The sequence below is a fragment of the Camelus bactrianus genome, chromosome X (genome assembly GCF_048773025.1).
Source record: "Camelus bactrianus isolate YW-2024 breed Bactrian camel chromosome X, ASM4877302v1, whole genome shotgun sequence".
In the NCBI taxonomy this organism is placed as follows: domain Eukaryota; kingdom Metazoa; phylum Chordata; class Mammalia; order Artiodactyla; family Camelidae; genus Camelus; species Camelus bactrianus.
Genome location: NC_133575.1, coordinates 68,769,198 through 68,793,123, shown reverse-complemented (window position 1 = coordinate 68,793,123; position 23,926 = coordinate 68,769,198). Strand labels below are relative to the sequence as shown.

Genomic DNA, 23,926 nt, shown 5'->3' with positions numbered 1-23,926 from the left:
TGTGACTTTTCCTATAGAAGGTTAAATTTAAGGACAGCTGGAAAAGCTGGAAGAAAAAAAAAAGAATATATCATCTACAGAATGTCACCAAGAACAGAGGAAGCTAGATATATGGCTAAGATCTATAAAATAGAGGCAGTTTCTGGGAGTGAGTTTTCTGAAGGCTATGTATTGCTTTTTGACAGCTTTTTCTAAGTTAAGCATGATGATAATGCCTTCCTAGAGTGACAGCAATGCCTAACGGACAATCTGTCTGCTCACAACCTTTTCACTGAGTGTGAAATTTACATCAAAAGACCCATTGGACTCAGATACTTGTACCATATAATTTCTTGAATTATCAACAATGCTATGCCCTTCCAGAACCATGGTAATTCCTTGAAAGCACAGAAACTAATCTGTTGTGCCTTACTATGTAGAGATTAGTACCCAGAGTATTAAGTCATAATTTTGATGAATGGTCTGGAAGTAGTGGTTGTCGAGGTTAGTAACAATTAGCTGACTCTAATGACCAAACCCCAGTGAAGGAGGAGGGTTTTTGCAGAAGCCATTCATAGTGCTGCCCATACTGGAAGACTGTATCAGACTCGAGTAGTTGCATTTAGTTGTTACACACTTCAGAGGGGAGGCTGCTCTCATGAATATGTGAGTTACCTTAAGCTTGTCTTCAGGAGGACATCTCGCTGCTGCCTCTAGTCCATCAGCAGTTCTTGTCAGCATTACATCTCAAATATACTCCCAGTCTCTCCACCTTACCTCCATTGCCATGACCCTGCTTCACATCATCATCATCTCTCACTGGTCTACCCTGGACATAACTGGCCTGCTCTTTTTCCCTCTTGCCCTCATGACAATTCTCCAGACAGCACCCAGGCTCATTTAAAAAAAAAAAAATCTTATTATGTCACTGCCCTGCTCAAAACCTTCTGGTGGCTTCTCATCATACTTAGAATAAAATTCAAAGTCTTTAAGAAAATTTTTTTACTATAACTATATATAATTTATTTGTATAAATTATTTATTTAAGTTTTTAATTTTTAAAATATATATTTTTATTAAAGTATAGTTGTCAAAGTCTTAAAAATTTTACTATCACTATATTTGTTTAAATTATTTAAATTTTTGATTTTTAAAATACATTTTTTATCAAAGTCTAGTTGATTTACAGTGTGTTAATTTCAGGTATATAGCAAAGTGATTTAGTTATACATATATATTCTCTTTCAGATTCTTTTTCATTATAGGTTAACTATAAGATATTGAATATAGTTCCCCATGCTATACAGCAGGTCCTTGTTGTTTACCTATTTTATATATAGTAGTATGTATATGTTAATCCCAAACTCCTAATTTCAAAGTCTTCACTTTGGCCTTTGAAACCTGGCATGATCAAGCCCCTGACTATATTTGTGATCCCATTTCACACTATATTTCTTCCTATTCATCATGTTCCAGCCCCACTGGCGCTCTCTCTTTCTCAAATACAGCGATCGAGTTTGCACTTCCAAAGTTTTCAAATTTGCTGTTTCTTTTGCTGAGTGTGTTCTTCCTCCAGATCTTCACATGGTTAATTTCTTCTGGTCACTTAGGTCTCAATTCTAATATCATTTCCTCTAAGAGGCACTCCCTGATAATTGTTGTCTAACGTTCAGACCCCTGCATCATCCTGACATCCTTATTCCTCCTTTATTGTTTCAGGGCACATAGCACTATCTAGTTATTTTATTTCTTGTTTATTGTCTCTCTCATGCGCTACATAAGTTATATGTCAGCAGGTACAGCATTTGTCTTGTTTACTTTTATATCCCTACTATGCAGCGCTGCATCTGGTACACAGTAGGCCTAGTTTCATAAATATTTGGTAATGAAGAAGTAAATCTCAGTGCTTATCGGCATTAGCAGTTCTCTTAGAACTGGCACAGTTTCCTCCATGGAAGGTAGTTGAATTGACCAGGTACCTAAGTTGCTTAAATTGTGTTGAAGAAGCTACAGGGCTTGAACACCTGAAGGCAGATGTTCATAGTCCTTAACAGCAATTTAGCCTACAAACCCCTCATGAGTGGTACAGTCTGTAATCATTGTCTCCTTTGCTATAGAAAGTGAGAGCTAACAAAAGCTACAATTCATTTAATGTTTATGATGTACCAGGCACAGAATAGCACTTCACGTCCATTAACTCATTTAATCCATGCAACAACCCTATGTGATCGGTATTATTATCCCCATTTTAGAGTCTTGAGAACTGAAGGATAGTCACATGGCCAGTGAGTAGGGGAATCCGGATAGGTGCCTAGGCAGTCTGACTCCTGAGACAGACCATCCACATGGATTTCACAACCACCTTTACCAGATGATCTGTTGATCTCTGTGCAGTTTGTATGTCACAACTGAGACTATACATTTGACTTTTAGTGACCTTTCAGTTTCAGTGATCACTGCTTACCAAACAGGTTTCCTCGGGTTCTGTCACCACGACCAATATCAGATAGGGCTTTGCCATTTAGGTCATACTGGATCGCTGGAATGAGACCATGTTGTAATGGAGCATTCATCTGAGGATTTTTTTGGTTTTGTTTTTTATTTTCCTTTCTCTTTTGATGGTCTTGCTGCATAGTCTAAAACTTCATTGTCATGAATCCCAAGAACTTACAGCAAGGGATGAGGCCTGGCTTGGGATTCTTATGAATGTAACTGTTTACTGAGGCTGCAGGAATCATTACCTATTGTGTAGCTTTTGCTCTTAAGAAAGCATTCAGTTCTGGGCCAGTAGGAAGTCTATGCTGAATTGAATGACAGTGGCTTGAGTTGTTGAGGGGATAGTGGGTGGAGGGGGGAGATGATGCTGTGACTTAAATGCTACCCAGTTTTCTATCCCCAGGAGACAGACCAACTATAGCAAAAATGCATCATTCATTTCTGACACCCAGTATACAGTCATTCTCCTTCCCCCTACTTCCTGCAAGAAGAAAGTAGGAAAGAAGAAAGAAAAAAAAGATAGTATAAGTTTTAAGTAAAAACTCTGCTAAATAATAAAATATGTAACCAATAAACAATGATGTAGTAGTAGGAATATTCAATATAGGTATGTAACCCATAACCATGCTATATTCTATATAATATATATTTAAAGTGTGTTTGTCAACAGCACTAAGACGTTTGGGACCCCCTGTGTGTGTGTGTGTGTGTGTGTGTGTGTGTGTGTGTATTTAAGTATTGAAAAAATAAACACGTATACACATAAGCCTTCCCAGACAGAATTTTCAGACCAGCAGGCACTGGGTAAACATGATAGAAAACTCAGTGTGTTATTTTAAATGTCATGCTCTGATAAATGTATGTCTGAATGCAGTTAAAAATAAGTAACAACAGCTGAACTTTGTAGAGATAGATGCAATCACTGAAGTTTTATTGTCTTTCACAAAACTCAGACTTGCTGAATTACTGTTGATTGGAACTTCTGCTGTATCAGTACAGTTTAAGCTGGCGAGTCACTAAAAAGCACAGTGATGATGACCAGTGGTCACTCCGTATTCTCTTGTAACAGACCTTTTTTGTTGGGTTTATTTTTAATGGTATTTGATAAAGTGTTTCAAATATATTTCTGTAGTGGCTTTTGTTTTTGGGTAGTATTACCTACTGTATTTAGTACAGTAGTAGATTTTTTTTAAGTAAGTTCCATAAAACTTATACTTCCTTGCGTCTAGGCCCCATAGTACAGTCTAGAAGGTAGATGTACAGAGCTATCTTGCCAGGCATCATGTTAGGTTCCAAGATGGCTGATATGAACTGTACCAAATCTGGGACCTGACTGACATCTCAGCCATCAGTGTTCACTATGTTTGGTAGCTTAATTGTCCATCATTAAAGATGTGTAAACCCTTGGATCACTAGGCTGCCATTTAATGCACTGGAGGAAAACGTGTATCTTGTAGCGCCTTATTACCTTCAAAAAAATTAATGGTGCAGTGTTTCCCTTCTACTAACAGCACTTTCTCTATTTAAAAATCTCTATCTTACCAATATATACTTTATAAATCACTTTTTAAAACGTGAATTGCAGCGTATTCCTAATTTTCTAGGTACTAGATGAGTACTCCCATGGTTATTCTAACTCTGAGCTTATATTCTGTCTAAAATGAAGTCACAATAATCCACTTAACATGTACAGATAGAGAATAAACATATACTTTCAGGGAGCCAATAAGATGGAGAAATTGAGGAATTATTTCACTCTCTGTAATGATCTTTGCGAGTTGTCAGGAATTAGAACAACTCTGAGAGTAACTTTTACTCTCTTGACACCATGTTGCTTTCCTTCATAATGTCAAAAAGGATGGTACTGACAGTGAGGCAGGTTGTATGATGGTTATCAGAGAAGCCACTGGGACCAGATCACCTGAGTTTTCATTCAGCAATACCATTTACTAAATGACCTTGAGCAAGTCACTTGACCTCTCCTTTCCTTGCCTCAGTCTCCAAATCTGTAAAACTCTCCCATAGAGCTGTAGGGGGCAGTGTGTTAATACATGTAAAGCTTCTAGCATGTAATAAGCATTCAACGCGAGCCATAATGATTATTTGTATTGTTCTTGTTATTGGCTGTGTGCCCCAAAGACTATTGCATAACCAATAGTTATTTTCTCATTTCTCTTGTAATTCCCCACTTCTCATGTAAATGACTGCTATTTGAGTTTTGAATGCAGCTCTCAAGAATTACTTGTTGGGGAGGTGGGGGTTATTCAGTGGTAGAGTACAGGGTTAGCATGCACGAGGTCCTTGGTTCAATCCCCAGTACCTCCATTAAAAAACAGTACAAAAAAGAACTGCTTGCTGTTTATTTTGCTTGTTACCCACTCATAAAAGATTTCTTCAATGGCTCATTGTCACTGTGTAGCACCCCTCTAACCACAAAAAAATTTTTTTAAAGACCAAGTGTAAAAATGATTGATAAGATTATCACACAGAGGAGTCTTCATCAACCCCCTCATTTTGCCCGGCACTTTTTACAAAACACTGATTTTCGTCATTTGAGCATGAGGTACGTGATGAAAATACAGAGGTGACAGAGAATAAATGCCACCATTATGAGCAACACATATCTCCCCTAACAGGCAAGACTAGTATGAGGGAAAAAGCTAAAGACAAGCAGTATGAAAAACATACGTGTACAGCTGTCCGCTTTGGCAGTTACAGAAATTTATATGTAGATATCAAGTCATCTTTTTTTCCAAGAGCACAAAAATACCACCTATGTTCTCATTTAAAATTAAGGGGAAATTTGTTGAATTATTGTGACAGTGTCTCATTATTGGACTTCTTCCTCTGTAATATTCACCATCATTCTCTCAGACTGTTACTGGAGAGTAGGTTCTTGTCTTGCAAAGAATTTCAGAGTGAGCCATAGTAAAGTGAAAGCAAGTTTAAATAGAGGAATATACATTGCATAGACAGAATGAGGTCTGTCTCAGAAGGGAGAGTGGCCCTAGGGTGTTGGGGGTGTTTAGTTTTTATGGGCTAAGTAATTTGATATGCTAACAAGTGGGAGGATTATTCCAGCTGTTTTGGGGAAGAGGTGGGAATTTCCAGGAATTGAGCCCCTGCCCACTTTTTGGCCTTTTATGGTCAGCCTGGGAACTGTCATGGTGCTTGTGGGTGTGTCATTTAGCAGCTAATGTATTATAATGAGCCTATGATGAGACCCAAGGTCTACTGGAAGGCGAATCTTCTGCCATCTTGGGCCAAGTTGATTCTAACCAGTGTATGTCCTTTCTTCAGCAGCTATGTAATTCTTCTAATGGTTGTGCTCTGCCCCCTTCCCTCCTGTCTCAAAACTAGTTGTTAACATTCTTTACATTCTTATGTTTCTTCTATATAGTATATGCCCACTGTTAATAAATCATGTTTTTGTAAACTAGGTGGTTTTTTGATGGCTTACTAAAATATTATAGATGCCTCTATTGCACTTTATATTTTTTCAAAGGCCCCATTTACCATAAACATGTCATAGAAATTAGTTTTCAAACAAAAAGATACTTGATAATATTATATACTAAAGTAGCAATGTTTTCATAACAAGTGTGATATATAATGAAAGGAGGTCTTTGTAGAAAATTACCTTTAATTTTAGCTAAGTGGATTTCTTACGCTTTTGATAATACTGTAATAGCCTATAACATGTTTTATGATTTTTTTAACCTCATACAATCTCTGACTAATTCTGAACTTGATGCCCTTGTTTTTCTTGGAATCTGGGAAGATACCTAAAAATTGTTTTTCCCCAAAAGGGGAGTTGATGCGTGTGTGTGTGTGTGTGTGTGTGTGTGTGTGTGTGTGTGTAAACACAGAACAATGTGACTGAAGTTGGTAACAGCTCATCTATAGCTGCTTACATGAAAGTTACAAACACTGGTGGAGCAACTCACATGACAAAAAGATATCCCTGGGCAAGTGAGAATGCTAATTATGTGGTTCAGACTTTTAACTTGCTTGTCTGTTTTGGGGCCTTAACCTAATTCAGCTTGTTTATTTTTAGTGAGCCAGCAATATTTCATGTGCCAGTATCAATGGGAAATTGATGGTGAAAGTGGGACTGTTTGTCTCAGTCACATCAGTTTCACTGTTTCAGTAGTATTCCATTACTAACAATAGGAGGCAGAATGCCACTTGAGAAATGTAGCTAAACAGTCCTACAGAAAGGTTAGAAATCCTTCTAATCCTCTTTTCACTCTGTTGAATGCAATGTCTCAAATAGTACCAGGTGTACCAGCATAATTAATAAATATTGTTCCATAATTTGATATGTGACTGGTGAACAAGATTAGCAAGAAGGGAGAATATGTTGTAGCTGATGTTCTGGGTGAAATTTATAGTCAAAAGGATTTCCAGACACGTGAAATTTTGCTTGCTTGTCATTTCTTATATTATTCTAAATTTCTCAGTGGAAATAAACCCTAATTTCCTTGTTGTTCTATACCAGAAGGAATTATTACCTAACCTAATTAGCTTGATCATAGCTACTAAAATGATTAAATTTACAAAGATGGTAGGAATCTTACGCCATATTTAGAGAAAGCCGCTTATCTCTACCACTGATTTATATTTTTCCTTATAATCTAATTATGAAATACTTTAAGGATGTTTCAGAAAGAACAGAGAATAGAATAAAGACCACCCATGTGACCACTAACAGTTTTGCCAAATCTTAACATTTTGCCATATTTGCTCTAAATATGTTTTTTAAAGAAACTGAACTGAGCAGTTGAAATCTTCAGTGTAACTTCACTCTTTCCCTTCCCAGAGATAACTATTTTCCTGAATTTGGTGGCTATAATTCCTTTAAATGTTTGTGTACTTTTACTGCATATATATGTATCCATAAATGATATATAGTACTAGTTTGCATATAAAGTTTTGAAACTTTTCATTTATAAATGATGTCACTTTGGACATACTCTTCCCCAACTTGCTATTATTGCTCAATATTTATGGGGTTTTTTTGGTCATTTATCCATGTTGATAGTCAGTTCATTCATTTAAATGGCTTATAGCATTCCATAGTACAATGTGAGAGATTAAGCCAACTGTATGGTTAGAGGATGCAGTCCCCCCACGACTGCTCACACTTCTTTTTTTTTTCTTTTTTTTTTAATTGACGTATATTCAGTTTACAATGTTGCATCAGTATCTGGTGTACAACATAATGTTTCAGTCATATATATATTCATTTTCATATTCTTTTTCTTATAGATTACTAGATATTGAATATAGTTCCCTGTGCTATACAGAAGAAACATGTTTATCTATTTTATATATAGTAGTTAGTGTCTGCAAATGTTGAACTCCCAATTTATCCCTTCCCACCCACTTTCCCCTCCCCATAACTGTAAGTTTGTTTTCCATGTCTGTGAGTCTATTTATGTTTTGTGAATAAATTCATTTGTCTTTTTAGATTCCACATATAAGTCATACCACATGGAATTTTTCTTTCTCCTTATGGCTTATTTCATTTAGAATGATGATCTCCAGGTCCTTCCATGTTGCTGCAAATGACATTATTTCATTATTTTTTTATGACTGAATCATATTCCATTGTATAATCATACCACAATTTCTTTAACCAGTCATCTGTTAACGGACATTTAGGTTGTTTCCTTGTCTTTGCCCACACTTTTGACACAAACTGCAAGTTTGGGGATTCCCAAAACCACCCTCAGTTTTGATAGTTCACTCAAAGGACTCCCAGGACTCACTCAAAGCTGTTACACTCACACTTATGCTTTATTACAGGGAATCAGTGTAGATTGAGATCGGTCAAGGGAAGAAGGGATAGAATACAGGGCGTTCCAAATGTGGAGCTTTCACTTGTCCTCTCCCCACGGAGTCAGGACAGCGTTTCTCTCCTGGCACTGATGAATGGCAGTGCGCACTGAGATGGCTAACCAGTGAAGCTCACTCCATTGCTCAGGCATGACTGATTTGGCCATGGGGCTGATCTCAGTCTCCAGCCACACCAGAGGTTGACTGATACCACATGACCCAGCGCCTCCACCCTAAATCACACTTCGATCTTTCTGGCATGGCTAATTCCTACCTTAAGACTCTTGTATGGCCAGCCCTAACCTCAAATCATATTGTTAGACTGCCTGGTGACCCAAGGCCACACAGACAAACAAGGACACTTCTTGTAGACTTGGCATTCCAAGGGCTTAGAGATCATCTCCCAGAAGCCACAGACAAAGGACAGACATCTTTGTGGACCGGGTTAAATTCTTTATTACACATATGAATATGCCACATTTTCTTCTGTTCATTCTCTTGATGGATATTTGGGTTGCATGTGATATATATCAAATAGTATCTATATTATTTAATTAATGAATACTTTCTGTAATACTGTGTGCCAGGTACTCTGTAGCTTCTTTACAAATATTAACACATTTAATCCTCAGGAGACTCCTATATGAAATAAGTGCTATTTTCTTATTCTACAGATGAAGAAAATAGGATACAGGGAGCCTAAATGCCTTTTTCAAGGTCACATAGCCAGTAGATGGAATAGCTGGAATATGAACTCAAGCAGTCAGAGTCCTTCCTCATAACATTCTGTTATGCTGCCTAAGAAAACTACAGCAACAAATATTTTTATTCAGATCTTTTTTTCTATACACATATACAAAAGAATCTTTGTAAGATTTATGCCTAAGAGTAGAATTGCTGCACTGTAGGAGTATATGTCTTCAACCTTATTAGACTGCCAAATTATTATCCAAACTGATATTTTTAAACAATTTGTAAGATATTTGTACATATGTTTTCTAGTCTGTGGCTTTTCACTTTCTTTTGTTATCCAGATGTTTATAATTTTAAGGTACGCTGTTTTTTTCCAATGTTTTCTCTGTGATTTTGCTTTTTGCATCTTTTTAAGAAATATTTTTTGGGGGAGGGTATAGCTCAGTGGGAGAGTTTGTGCTTAGCATGCACAAGGTCATGGGTTCAATCCTCAGTACCTCCATTAAAGTAAACAAACAAACAAAAAAACATAATTACCCCCCCAAAAAAAAGCAAAACCAAAAAAGTATTTCTTTCCCCTGAGCTCAAATGTACATCCTCCTATATTTTCTTCTAGAAGCTTTGCCTTTTATATTTATGCCTTTCATCTACCAGGGATTGATTCTGAATATGGTGTAAAGCAGTTATCTCAAAACCATTTTTGCAGTGGTCCATTCTTTCCCCACTGGTCTGTAATTTCACCTCTGTCGTGATCATATCCATATACTTCTGGTTCTTTTTATTAGTTTGCTCTTGCTGCCATAACAAATCACCACAAACTTAGTAGCTTAAAACAACACAAGTGTGTAACCTTACAGTCTTGGAGGTCAGAATTCTCAAATGGGTAGTCAGGGCTGCATTCCTTCTTGGGGCTCTAGAAGAGAATCTATTTCTTGCCTTTTCTAGTTTATAAAGACCGCCTGCCTTCCTTGGCTTGTGAGCCTCTTCCAGCAGTGGGTTTGACCTCTGCTTCCATCTTCAAATCTTCTCTGACTTTGACCCTTCTGCTGCCTTTTTTTAAAGTAACTTTCTGATGAGATATCACCCACTGGGATAATCCTGGATAATCTCCCCATCTCAAGATCCTTAATGTGATCGCACCTGCAGAGTCCCCGTGCTGTGTAAGAGAACCTACCCACAGGTTCCAGGAATTAGGATGTGAAGATCCGTAGTGGGGGCATTTACAGCCTATCACAGTCTTCTTTCTGGACCTTCCATTAATCTTGTATTTTTAATTCATCCCTTTTAAGCATACTCATCATATAATCCCTATCTGATAACTCTACTATCTGAATAAAGTTTTGGAGGAATCTAATCCTGCGATTTATTGTGTTTGTTAATTCTCACTCAGGATAAGATGTGTTTCTTCATCTGTTGTATAATTTTAGATTATAAACTCATCAAACTGTCTATGACAATCTCGTGTGGCCTGGGTTGAGGTCATATGGCTCCAGAAAGTTTTAGCAATTGCTTCCACCAAGTTTCCAAGGATACTACTGACCCAGAGCCACTTTTCATGATGTTTTATTGATTAAGGGTTTATTGGCTCATCTAGTTGTATAATTTCAAATCCCAGCTTGTGTGAGGGCGGACCACTGGTTATAAATACAGAGGTGTAATCTTCCTCCACCCAGAGTTTCAGATAAAATAATTTATGTTTTCTCTCTCGTAGTAAGTGGATTTTTCCTCTAGATCAGCCTTTCACTGAAGTATAGTCCTTTAAGGATCCAGACATTATTAGAGAATATCTCATTTTCTACTCCTTGCCTTGTTTGGATCCTAAGGCCTCTCTTTTCCCTACGTGGGCATTAAAACCCAAGCCCTTAGATTCATGAGTTAGGCAAACTCCTTAGAGCTTCTGCAGCATTAACTCCTGTGCTTACTGCTTTAGTTTTCAGTTCTTAGTTTAGTTTTTGCTTACTTTTATGGTAAGCAAAATCTCCAGTCTTCCCTGCTTACTTTCTCCTTGAAGTTTCTCTGTGGTCACTTCTGCTGCGGGGGTCTCACCCATCACCTCTTGAGGCTATTTGTAGCCTATATATATATATATATATATATATATATATATATATATATCTTAGATGATCAGTAACTGGTTTGGTGGTGGGGATAGCTGAGCTTTGTTTAGGGACACTTTCAGCTTGGTCGCAATTCTAGGCTTCCACATCGTATTATTAGTAGTACCTTTGCTGTGTTAAAATATTACCAATCTTACTTCTGAGAGATTCTTAATACCTTGATAGAAAAAATAGCACATGATCAAAATCTTTTTTTCTCTAGGACCAGTTATTAATGTTAGATATTTGAAAGACCATAATGTTACCTTAATTTTCAACTCAAGAATCCTAATTCTCATTTTCCTATTCTCTTCCTAGGATGTGTGCGGTATTCGGTGGAATCTATTGTCTTCGCCATTCAGTACAGTGCCTTGTTGTGGACAAAGAGTCTGGAAAGTAAGGATGATATAAGTTACCTTCCTATATTTACACCCCAAGCACAGGTGAAAAATACTAAAGTCGATTTTTAAAAAAAATGATTCTTCAAAGATCCTCCTTGGTATTAATAACATATCAACCTTGATTAAAAGTAATTTGTGTTTAGATCCTTCAGAACAAGGAAAGTGAGTTCAGAATATAGAAACTAAATTAATTTCCCTGCAATATGACTATAGCTCCTGATCATCCAAGCTTGGAAGACAAATCATTTCAGCTGCCGGGGGTGGGTGATGAGTGATGTTAGTTTTCCTTGTGGCCTTACCTCCTCTAATTGATTTTCATCAGATGACAACAAAGCCCTCTGTTATTGCATTTTTAAAAATGGAGCTCACCTAAAGACTCATCAGATTAATCTCTGCTGATAATGCATGTCACTCCAAGAGAAAAGACTTTAATGAGTTTTTAGGTAGATTGTTGTCATAAACTATAGTGCCCTGTTATCTGAGAATAAATTCTTTCACAACCGTATCAGGCCTGAAAGCTGGTTGAGGATTAAAATAAGAAAGTACCTGTTTTTAAAGAAAGCTGAGTACTATCTATTTATCTGTGTATGTTTATATTTCAATTATATTTTTCTAGGATTTATTGTTTAGTAACTAAGATAAGATCTCATCTGAATTACACTAAGTTAGTAGTATTCTTTGATTTCTAGGTTTTACACTGAAACTTAAATGGATCAACTGATCACGTTTTAGGAGCTGTTCAAATTGCTATGTGTTTTTCTTTTTTGTTATATGTTCTTAAGTATCTACTGACCTATATCTCTTATATGACTGTTTTTAGGGAATATGTAAAGAAATAGTATTATTCAGGTTATAAAATACCTTAATATCTTGAACTGGCAGCTTAAAAACATAAATTTGAAGCTTTTTTTTCATTTTATAGTAATTCCAGATAGTCTAAGGGACATAAAATGCCTGTTAACTTCTTGTAGACCCATTATAGTGCAATAGCTAGTATTTTGAGATATGGTGGAGAAAAAAATTCAACTAGAAATGTAATATTTAGACAGTGAATTTGCTTTAGAAAAGTAATTCTCTAGTATGAGATAAAATAGACACATGGTTTAAAGGCTTATAATTTCCTTTTAGCACTTTAACAGAAAGGTACTACATAAATGAAACATGATGATCTCCAGTGAAAAATCTATCCTTGAAGGCCCAGGGTATTCATATATTGATGCATGAAGAGCTCTGTGGAGGTTCATGAAGGAATAGTTGTCTTTATGACTCTTAGAGTCATTTGTCCTTATGCATTCATTTTGAAACGTATGCATGTTCCCATGTTGGAAAGCCAGATAATGAATTGCTTGTTTGGTGCTTATTTACTTAGATCCTTTTACCTTTTTTGGGCCTCATTCCAGTCCCACATGTTACTCTTAGTGACATGAAGAATTTGCATGGCTCATGTTTGTTTAAAAAAAATGGATGTATTAGTACAGTAATAGCATTTGTTGAACTAAAGACTACATTTACCTTAACTTTGACTTAGTTTTTATTACAGACTCTTAACAGAAGAAGTCTTCTTTATGACCTACTCTAGATTTCAATTGCAACAGATAGCTGACGGCTAAGGGTTTAGACCCTTTAGACCTTTCGACCCTTTAGAGACCAAAGTTTGGTGGGTTTTCAGATTTTATTGTGCCTATCAATCACCAGATAAAATTGTTTAAAATGCAAATTTCTATCTCTCACCCTGGGAGAGTGAAATTGGGTCATCTGCTTAGAGTGGAGCCAGGGAATTTGCAGTTTTAAGGAACACCCCCAAATGAAAATAATGTAGATTACACTGAAAAACAGTGATCTGTAAGGTAAAGTTCAGGATTTAGCCAATGGTACTGTGTTCTATGATGGACTGGGGAGACTCTCAGTCTTAATTCATTTCTTTTATATCTTCATAGAAAGACTTCTCAGACATAACAATTATTGTCTAACAACTCTTAAGGCATGCAATGGTCAGGTATCCCTGGAATGAAAGAAGACCTGGGACTCTTATCACAGCCACGAGTGACAGTGGGCAAAAGTCACTTTTCTCTGGGCAAAGCCAGTTCCTTTATCTGTAAGATGAGTTAGATGGACTCTGCAGTAATTTTCAGGTCTCCTCCTGGATATGATGTTCTTTGGTTGAATTATTGAAAGTACTTAGAAAGTACTAAGTTTTTCCGTAACATTTAGAAATAAATTGTCTTAAAATGTTTTACATGCCCAAATGTAGTCCATTCGCACATATTGGGTAATCTTCAGTCCCAGTGAGAAATTCAAAAAATGTCTGAACAACTGGTATGCGTCTACTTTAATGAATATAAATGAAATAGCAAAATGTCTACTTCTGCTATTTATTATTATTTTACTAGAACCTCAGTTTTCCAATGAATGACTTTTTCTTGGCCATCTTGGGTCTTTAAGATACAGCCATTGTGTATTCTCTGTGTGATTCTCTTACTGGAAAATTTATTCCAAGCCATAGCTGTTTATTTCCTTAGTAGTAGGACAGTTTTTAAAATTTGACCTCTGTGTGTAATATTCATGATATCTACAGTATTCTCACTCTACTAAATTACTTAAGTGATCTTGAAAAAGTTTTATTTAAGAGACAACCAGTACTTCAAAATTGCAAATTCATATCCTCATTAATAATTACCAAATTTATGTTTTTGATTCTTAAAAAAAAAAACCCATTCTTTCAAGTCAAATAGTCTCTATAAATATCTAAAATTACCATTGATTAAAGTTGACTCAGGCCAATGTATCTTTCCCAAACATCACTTTGCCATTCAAAGTCAAATAATTGAGAGACCTACCAGTAATAGAAGATGTTCTGTCAAGACTTGAATAGAAAATAAAGTGAGGGATAATTTTTTGAGGGAAAAACCTTGAGCTTATATTTGGGCATATCCAGCATACATTTCTTTGTAAGGAATCCAGATTGACGCAAACAGTTGTTTATTTTAAGTGTAATTGGCATATTAATCAAGGGATCTGCAAAGGTTTGCATTTGTCTCCTCTTAGATGGCCTTTCCTCTCCTACTTTACTATATGGAGTACTTGGCATCCCCTCTCCTCTTTGGTGTAATTAAGAGCTACTCATGCTTTGGGTCTAAGGTCTAAGTTTATTTCCTGATCCTACGGACTAGATCAGAACCCTCTGCCAGCGCCCAACTCAGGTCCCCTTGTATGATTGTAAATTCCCTATAAGAAAAGGCAGGATCTCATTACTCTGTCTCTAGAACCAAGGCAGGTTCCTGTCACCCATTATACTCAATAGCTTTGTATTAAATGAATGAATGAAGATTAAAAACTGATGAGAGCCCTTTTTTGTGCCTTTCTTTTCACCTTTCATTGAGGAAAGCTGATAGAAGCATAAATGATCATAGCATTGAGTTTAGCATGTGGATTACACATCAAAGTATTGTACAAACTTTGAGAGAAGAAATACGGAATATGGAACCAAACTCATGCTTATTTTCAGCTAGACCTTATTTTTTGTTCTTGTTTAATTCGCTCTTCTTGAGATCCGCATTGACTGTGCTCTATTTGCTATGTTATCCATTGGCTCTGCTTTCTTAATTTTCCAAGGACATGGGTATCAGTGGTTCTTTTTTCTACCCTCTTACTAAATTCTAATACTGAACCCCTCTGTTGACTGTTTCTGGAAACACTGAATGCTCTTGTTGAGCAACTTTCTTTTCCTTTACAGCAGTGCTGACCATGTAAAACGCCTGCAAATTAGATTTGGCTGTTTAGCAATGTAGCATTCGATAGTAGGGTAGCGTATGGATGACCTTGGGCCAGATATGTCTGTAATCAATAGTCCGAATCTAATTACTTCAGCTAGTGTTCCTTCTGAACTTCAGCTGTCTCACTTACTAGATTTTCTGCTGTTACTATTTTTTGGAGATGTCTTTTTTTCCTGATGTCAGGAATAACTGGATCTTTCTCAGATATTTGAAAATTACTTATGAATAGTATGTTAGACCAAGCATGAGGTGACTGATTCTTAATACTATTTGTCATTGTGGGGAAATCACTGCATTTCTGATTTTAGTATGTTCCATTTGTAAAATGGTAGCAATAATATTCTAGATATTTAACCACCACCAACCCACATGCTGGTATCTGTGGGGGTAAACAGGTGAATAAAACATGAATCTTGCCCTTGTGTACAAAGAGACAGCAGGAAAGAGTACAGGCTCTGAAGTCAGATTGACCTGGATCTGTAGAACTGGATCTGTACCCTGGCTTCCCCACATACTAGCTGAGTGAACGTTAACAAGTTGTTTAACCTCTCTGTGCTCCAGTTACTTTATCTGTAAAGCAGGATAGGACAGTACCTATCTCATTAGATTATTACGAGTATTAAGTGAACAGATAAAGCACATAGAACCCACATAGCAAGAACACAGTACCTGTTAACTAATAACAGTTATTAATGTAATTGGATGCTTTGGAATCCCACGGTGGAAATACAGTCCTTCTGTGCTATGCTAAGGAATTAGACTACAATCAGTGGTAGTTTTAAGTGGGTGAATAACAAGATTAGATTTGCTGCTTTTAAGTTTGCAATCCTGGCAGTGATCTGGAAGAAGTATGGTGATGGAAAGAGTTTCTTTACTTTCTAAGTCAGAGATTCTGTATCTTTGTTTGTATCTCTGCACTATTCACGTGCAAGGAAGACTTCCATCATCCATCCATCTGTTCCGTCATCCATGCAACAAGTATTACTTGTTTGTGTGCCAGGCACTGGGGACACAGCACAGAACAAGGCAGTCATGGTCTTTGTTCTCATGGAGCTTAGAGTCTACTGGGCAACACCGAAGAACAAGTAAATTAATGAGATAATTAACACATTGAGATCGGTTCAGTATGCAGATCTGGCTCTTTCTTTCCCTGTGTATAAAAAGCTTCAGTGACTTTATATTACAGTGAAATCTAAGACTGTTTATTTACATCGCTTACATGAGACGTGAGACTCTGGGATCTGACCTTTGCCTGCCTCTGTAAGTTTCTCTCTCTTCCCTCCCTGTTTCCATTTTATTGTCAGTTAATACTGAACTGCTTGTGGTTCCATGAACTTCTCTTACTTGCCTTTTTTCCCCCTACAAATGCTGCTCTTCCACTGGAAATATCCTTCTTTTTTGCTTGCATAACTGGTTTTTATCCTTTGAAAGCAGCTAATACATCACTTCCTCCAAAGAACATTCCCTGATACTCTACCCGCCCCCCAGCTTTCACCTCTTAGGACAGTACTTGGCACATGGTTGTTATGTCATGCATTTAGGTCAGACAGATGAGCCACCAACCCGCTAGCAGTCTTTTTAGACTTAAGAGTCTAGGGCAGTGTCAGTGGAGATGGAGAGAAGAGGCCAGTTTCCAGAAATTTTTATAAGGTGAAATCAAAATTCAGCACCAGATTAGATGTGGAAAGAGAGATTTTGAGCTAAGGAAACTGCATCTGCTGGTCATGCCATTAACTGAGATTGGGATTCCAAGGCAGGAAGCAGGTGAGGAGCCATGATGAACTCAGTTTGGGACATGCTAGGTTTAAAAAGGGTTTGGAGTCTGTCCAGAAAGAAAGAGAAAATAGACCATTAAAAAACATGGATACAGTAAAAAAAAATATGGATACAGAGCTTGGGATTGATTAGAACAAAGAACCGTAGGTTTGGAGTTATACTTGTGTTTGAAGCTATTGGAGTAGCTTTTTAGCCAAGAAAAATGAGTGATAGGCATTTTGGAATGGTTTCATTGAAGCAGTAGCATTTGAACTAACGTGTTTGAGAAAGCATGGAAGGGCATAGTGAGTCGGGAGAATTATTTTGTTTCCTTCAATGACTGGGAATCTTCTAACTTCCTTAATTAATGTATTTTCATTTTAATGACTTCATATGTGATTTCTACATTCCTTACCATGCAATGAGTTGAGATATTAATTCTGAAGATTGTAGAGATTGGATACCTGTTTTAATGTTCTTGTTCTCTTCTGGGCCAAGTTCCATATAAAGAGTTTTCATCTTACTGATTGTTTTCTTCCTTATCATCATTTTGCTATTTATGCCTTCATGTCATTGAACCAAGAGCTGAATAACTGTGGTGATTTGTCGATTTAGAAAGCTCAGCTCTAGAAATGTTCTGTCTGACTTCAGTGATTCTTATGATCAGCTTGGTCATTGTGTCCCTGTAACTGGGAACTCTCATCGTGTTCCTCCTCAGTTTACTATTTATGAGGCTCAGCAAGGCCCTCAACTAAATCCAAAGTGATGTTAATCTTTAATGGCTTCCTCAGGTTCATGTGGGAGGGGTGGGCAGGAGGATATTTTCATGTCTCTAGCAGCACTGTTTCATTTTGTTATTTTCCATTACTTGAATGTCATCTAATTTTTTCTATTAATCTTTATAATACGAAGTCTAAGTCTAGGTCCCAAATCAATATGCCTTTCCCCATTGTTCTCCCAATTAGGCCTAATATATGACAGTGAGTCAAGTATCTGAGGGGAAAACAAATCTTACCACTTAACTTAAATGTGTCTTGGTTTGAAGAGCTTTGTTCGGGCCTAGAGCATTAGTCCTTTAGAGTGAGACTGTCAGGTAAGTTGTGTTATTATCATCTGCTGGACTGCCTAGGCTTATGTGACCATCACCTTAGTTTCTGCAGAAATCAGTAGGTTTTTCTGTAGCAATAGCTCTTGGCTTTTTTTCACCTAGCCCAGCATAAAGAGACAGCAGTAGCTGTGGCACACTGTGATTCTTCCTTGGGATTTGGGAGCTTATCAGAATCTCCAGGGGTACTTATAATTGGAAAAAGTCCCCCAGGTGTGATTCTGATTTGCTTCCTTCTCCTCCTCCTCTGAGAATCACTGTTTCATTCGGAAGCTTCAGCATAAATAAGCACATTTATTGGTATACTGTCCTCGCATAGTTGATAGTTGAGCTCCCTAATCTCTATGAGTCCATTCTTTCCTTTGCAGTGGTCCCCAGTGGTTCTAATACCATAACTTCTGAAACCAGTGTCTGCCTGTCACCAAAGCTGTAGCTGCCACCAAAGCAGCCCTGTTATGTTGGGAAGCCTACAAGCCAAGAGGTCTCCACAAGCTTGAGGGCCAGGTTTAACTGAGTGGTCTATTTCAGCGGGAGCCTTTTGCAAAAGACTGAGACTGGAGTCCCAAGATTTAGGCTAACATCACTCCTCGTCCCAATTTTATTCCAGTATTTTATGATGAAAAATTTTCAGATTTTCACCAAAATTGAACGACTTTCAGGGTGATCACCTGTATACCCACCACCTAGATTCTACAATTAACATTTTAATGTACTTAAATTATTATTAAATCATATTTATCCTTCTGTTCATCTGTTCACCTCTTTGAAGCATCTCACAGTCAATTCCAGATATCAGTATATTTCCCCCTAAGCATTTCAGTATGCGTATCATTAACTAGAGTTTAATATTTGTTTATAGCTTTTTCTTTTGATGTAAAATTTACATATGGTAAAGTGCCCAAATCTTAAGTGCTTATTAGCTGAGTGTTGACAAATGATAAATCTGTATAACCCAAATCCCTATCAAGATATAGAAGATTTTTAACACCCTCTTTTTTTTTGCCCAGATTATTCCCTCTTGCTTTCTATAATCCCTGAGTTCAAGGTAAGCAAAAGGCTAGTCAGTGCTCACAGGACGAATAGGGATCAATGTTTAATGATGGAGCATCAGATTTCTCTTTTCCATTGTCAGAGTACTTTGTGTTTTAAATTGTATATGAATATTTTAAAACAGGATACTGAGTGAGTAACTTACCTTTTAGTTTTTAAGTAATTATTTTGGAAAATACTATAGGTATAAATACCTTATATTTATTTAGTGAAGTATTTTATAGAGTAAGAACTCTAGTTTAATGAAACGTGAGGAGATATGCATAGAAACGTATGTGCGGAAGAGAAAGGAAATGGAGGTGAGGGGGGAAAATCACAAATATTAATGTAATGTAATGTATGTATTAATATGTAGTTAATTGATTAGAAATATATTATGCATATCTTAACGTCACAAGATACCATAGTCTGTCCTGAAAACAGTGACATGCCATTTATTCAAGAATATCAGTGTATCATAATCTGCCATTAGGAGATATACATTAAATTCCTCTCACTATTGGTCTTGGGTATTTGTCATTTCATTGTTAATGCCTTTATGCCTGGTAAATATCTCTTCTTTGGCTTCTTTTTTTAGGGTGATGCAGCGTATTTTAATATGCCATATGCCAGTATCTTTAAAATATGGCATAAGTTGGAAATTCTTTGCTTGTATTTTATGAGGAGCAGCACATAAGTATATTTCTAATAAAATCATTCTAGTCCCCAAAGGAGAAAATGTGGCAAAAGTAAATTGTGGTATTTCCATTCTAGAAAGATATAGGAAACATGTAGGCATTTGCATATAGTTCCTGAAATACTGCATACTGGCTTTGTCAGTGCTGGTAAGTCCATTTCAAGGATGTTGCCCTTAGTCCATTAGTTTGGATAATGAGCCCTATAAAGTACATTTATAACTTGTGGCACTGCAAGGAGATGGATTCTAATTTTCATCCTTTTAACTAGACACATTGAAAGAAGGTCAATGGAGGGTTCCATATGATTCATTGTCCCAACACATATCAGATGACAGAGACCTGATAATGTCCATGCATAAGTGTTTTCCTTATTTGGAAACAGCACTTGAAAGAAATCTTTCTATGATCATCCTTTGAAGTAAAATGGAAACAGATATTACAAGAAACCCTATCCCTTTTTTTTGTTTGTTTGTTTAAAACATTACCACACGTGTGACCAGATAGCTATTCTTGAACAAAAGGGGCAGCAATACTTAACAGAAAAATAAAAAGTCTTTAGTGGCTTTATAGGCTGTGAATGATATAACAAGATATTTAATCAACTTTTCCTTCCTCTTTTCTTAGATCTGTTAAGAAAAGAAAAAAGAAAAAAAAGAGAGTGCCTGTTTTCTAAACAAAGGAAAAGCTTCTATGTTCCTAAACATTAGAAAAGCTTATAGTATAATACTCATACTAACTTTATTCTTTATTATTAATGACATTCAAAATAAATACTTAAGTTCTATTCTATACTTATTTTATAGTTTAAAAGACTTTAAAATAGCAACAAGAATACATATTCCATAATTTATTGTCAAAAATGTGAAATTGTAAGCAATTTTTTTACTCTTGTCTTTCAAGAAATTGGCTTTAGATTCAAACTTGGTAGCTGATTAGTGTTCATTTTCTCCGTTCCATAATCATTAACAAGAACGTTTTTGCTATGCTTATCTTTTTCGTAGATGTAAAGCAATCATAGATCACTTTGGTCAGAGAATAATCTCTAAGCATTTCCTCGTGGAAGATAGTTACTTTTCTGAGAACACATGCTCGCGTGTGCAATACAGGTAAGGTACGCCTCCAGCCAGTCTGCAAGGGAAGGTGAAACTTAGGAAATTTATCCAGGTGATTACACTGATGCTTCTGTATGATTCTGTTCTTCAAGTAAGATGCAGATGGATACCAAACCAAAGATATATTCAACATGTTACCACTCTTCTCTTATAAGGTCTGGTTTGGAGGGAGCCTAGCTTCATTTTGACTCTTGCATCAGCTGGGGTCTGTCTGCAGGTCACGCCTCCTTTCATGAGCCAAGAAAAGATTAAAGCAGAACTTGACTTGGTTTGGGGAGGTGACACTTTTATCATGACTTATATCTTTGAAACATGCCTTCTGGTGGTTGCATAGTTATATAAATGAAATTTATCCATGGAATCTGAATCACTGATTAACTGTTTTCTGCATTACAGGCAGATCTCCAGGGCAGTCTTGATTACAGATAGATCTGTACTAAAAACAGATTCAGATCAACAGGTAACTCCAGTCCTGTACTCTTTAATAACATGTTGCTAACTTAATCTACATAGTAATAGGTAAAAATCAATATTGGTGAAGTAAAATATATTAAGCCAAATGTGCTAATATGTTAATGGATTTTTTTAAAAAATGATGTTATGTAATAATCTTGGTTTCTTAAAGATTTCCTTTCAGCAGAGCAAAGAATTGTGTCTTATGTAACAGATTTATTCTAGGAAAATTGAACTGATCCTAGTTTTCCACAACTGTTTCTGACATTGAAAATATAATGTTATGGGAAGAGAAACATTTAAAAACATTTTAAAATCTTGGAGGAAAAAGCTTTATGGTAACCAACACTACAGCAGTGGTTGTAAGCCCACCCCTAGGGGTCTGAAGTGAATGAGAATCAACACAGATTTTCAGTTCTGACATTTCCTCATCACCATTGTTCATTTCAGTACCCTTTTCCTCCTTGAAACCCCTAATTCTGTAGGAATGTCTTTATGCCTGTGGTTTTTCCTCAGTCCGAACACTTAAATTCCAGAATTTGTCCCCCTCTCCTTCTGACCATATTTTACAGGGACTGAGAAAATAAGCTTAGAAGTGTGACTGTCAGACCTATTCTATATGCTGCTGCTAAAAATAGGTTCCCTAAATTTCCTTAACTTGGACTCTTTCTGTTACATAAACCAAACATATTTGTTATACGTGTGAGTGCAAATGCTTCCATTTAATCATTCAGGAAACAGAGAGTGCCTTTTGCATGCCAGCCAGCTACTAGGTTCTGAGGAGATAATGCTGACCATGATAGCATCCATGCCTTCATAGCCTGCAGTCTGGAGGATACAGATACAGATGGATAAATAGCAATGACAATTCAGCAATACAAGTGTGAGCGAGATATGCTATAGCAGCTATCATAAATTTCCTCTCCCGGTAAACCATGAGCTTTGTGAATGGGTCGAAGAGTAACAGAGAGGCAGAAAACTCAAGAGAGCAAATAGAGACAACTCTAAAGAAGCTAATCTGTGAAGCGGAAGAGAGAGGAAGTGATTCCTGAAGAGGGATGTGGAAGTGAAGAGGGCATTTCTTTAAAATATTAGAATGTCTTTCAACTGATGGGGGTGGAGCCAGTAGAGAGGGAGAAATTGAAGATACCCAGGGGAAAAGGAGGGTGATTGATGCAGCAAGATCCAGGTAAAGGCTGGGGAGGATAGGTTTCAGAGAACATGTGAAAAGCATTGCCCTTAGATGGGATGTGAGACCCCTTGAAATAAGAGGGTGAATGCAGGACCATTGGTAGGTTTGGGAGTTCCCATCTGATGGGTTATATTTACTTCTTAAATTATAAGGTGAGGTCATCTCCTCAGAATGGGGGTGTGAGTGTGGGGATGGGTCAAAGCTCAAGGAAAGGTGTAAAATGATAAGTGTGGGGAGTTGGAAAGAGACCTGTCTCGTGGTCAGATGGCTGGGTCATGTTGATGGGTCCAGTTGAGGCTGAAGGTCATGGGTTTACGGTGGCATTGATCTGCTCCGATCCTTCCAGCTCTTTCATTCTCTTACCCCCACCCAGCTGCTCATTGACCCATTAAGAGACCTCCAATTCCTTGTTCCCTCTGTTTCCTCCCAGATTACCAGCTCCCTTCTGCCCTCTTACTGTGCCGTGTCCTAGACCACGTGGTGGATCTTCTGAACTGCTGTTCCTCCAATACCTTCAGTTCCCATGTCACCATGTTCTTCTGCTGCACCCACAGAGAAAGTCCCACCCCTGGATGAGGCTTTCATCTCCACCTGAATCACTCAGGGCTTACTGAGAAGACCACACAACCAGACAGACTGGCACCACCACAGTGTTGGAAGCACCAGCCTCATCCAGCTGGCCCCTCTCTGCCCACCACCAGGTAGCTTGTCACTGGCCTCAGACAGCTCCCTCTCCTCTCAGAGCCTAGTCCAAGTCTTCACTATTTTACCCACCCTTAGCCCTCTCACTTCTCCCCCACCACTTTATGGGGGCTCCCCTCCTTGTCCAAGGCCAGTCCCTTTCACAGGTACCCTTGACACACACATGTGCACACATCACCCTGGATACTGGCTCTCTCCTGCATCTTCAGCCTCTCCCCGCTGTTGGCACCTTCCCCTCAACCTGTATATGTGTATTAGCATTTTCTGTTCCAAAACTTAGAATAAAAAAACCCCAAACAAACAGAAAAATGCTCCCTTGAGTCTACTGGCATCTACAGGTAGTATCCAGTCTCTCCCCATGCTCTTTCAACATTTTTGAAATGGTATCTTTACTTGCTGCCTCCAGCTCCTTACCTCTCATTCATTTCTAGACCAACCTGGCTTCTCCCTCACATTCCTACCAGTTTCTCTTGGTAAGTTTATTAACAACTTCATCACAGTCAGGGCCACAGGTTATTATTTGGTTTTGTCTTCTAGGTCTTTGCTGATATATTTGACAATGTTGATGATTCCCTTTCTCTTGATATTCAATACTCCTTTG

At 37.4% G+C, this 23,926-nt stretch overlaps 1 protein-coding gene across 5 annotated transcripts in view; it reads left to right on the top strand.

The window, feature by feature from the left end:
• Window positions 1–23,926, top strand: part of CHM (CHM Rab escort protein) — a 251,013-nt gene that overhangs the window by 94,741 nt on the left and 132,346 nt on the right. For all 5 annotated transcript variants that reach the window (XR_012504882.1, XR_012504881.1, XM_074359989.1 and 2 more), the window contains exons 9-11: window positions 11,424–11,501; window positions 20,868–20,972; window positions 21,375–21,438. Coding sequence is in view for 3 of the 5 variants with exons in the window: in XM_074359989.1 (XP_074216090.1) it covers window positions 11,424–11,501; window positions 20,868–20,972; window positions 21,375–21,438 (247 nt within the window). In the remaining 2 variants the exon portion in view is untranslated. The remainder of the gene's footprint in view (window positions 1–11,423; window positions 11,502–20,867; window positions 20,973–21,374; window positions 21,439–23,926) is intronic.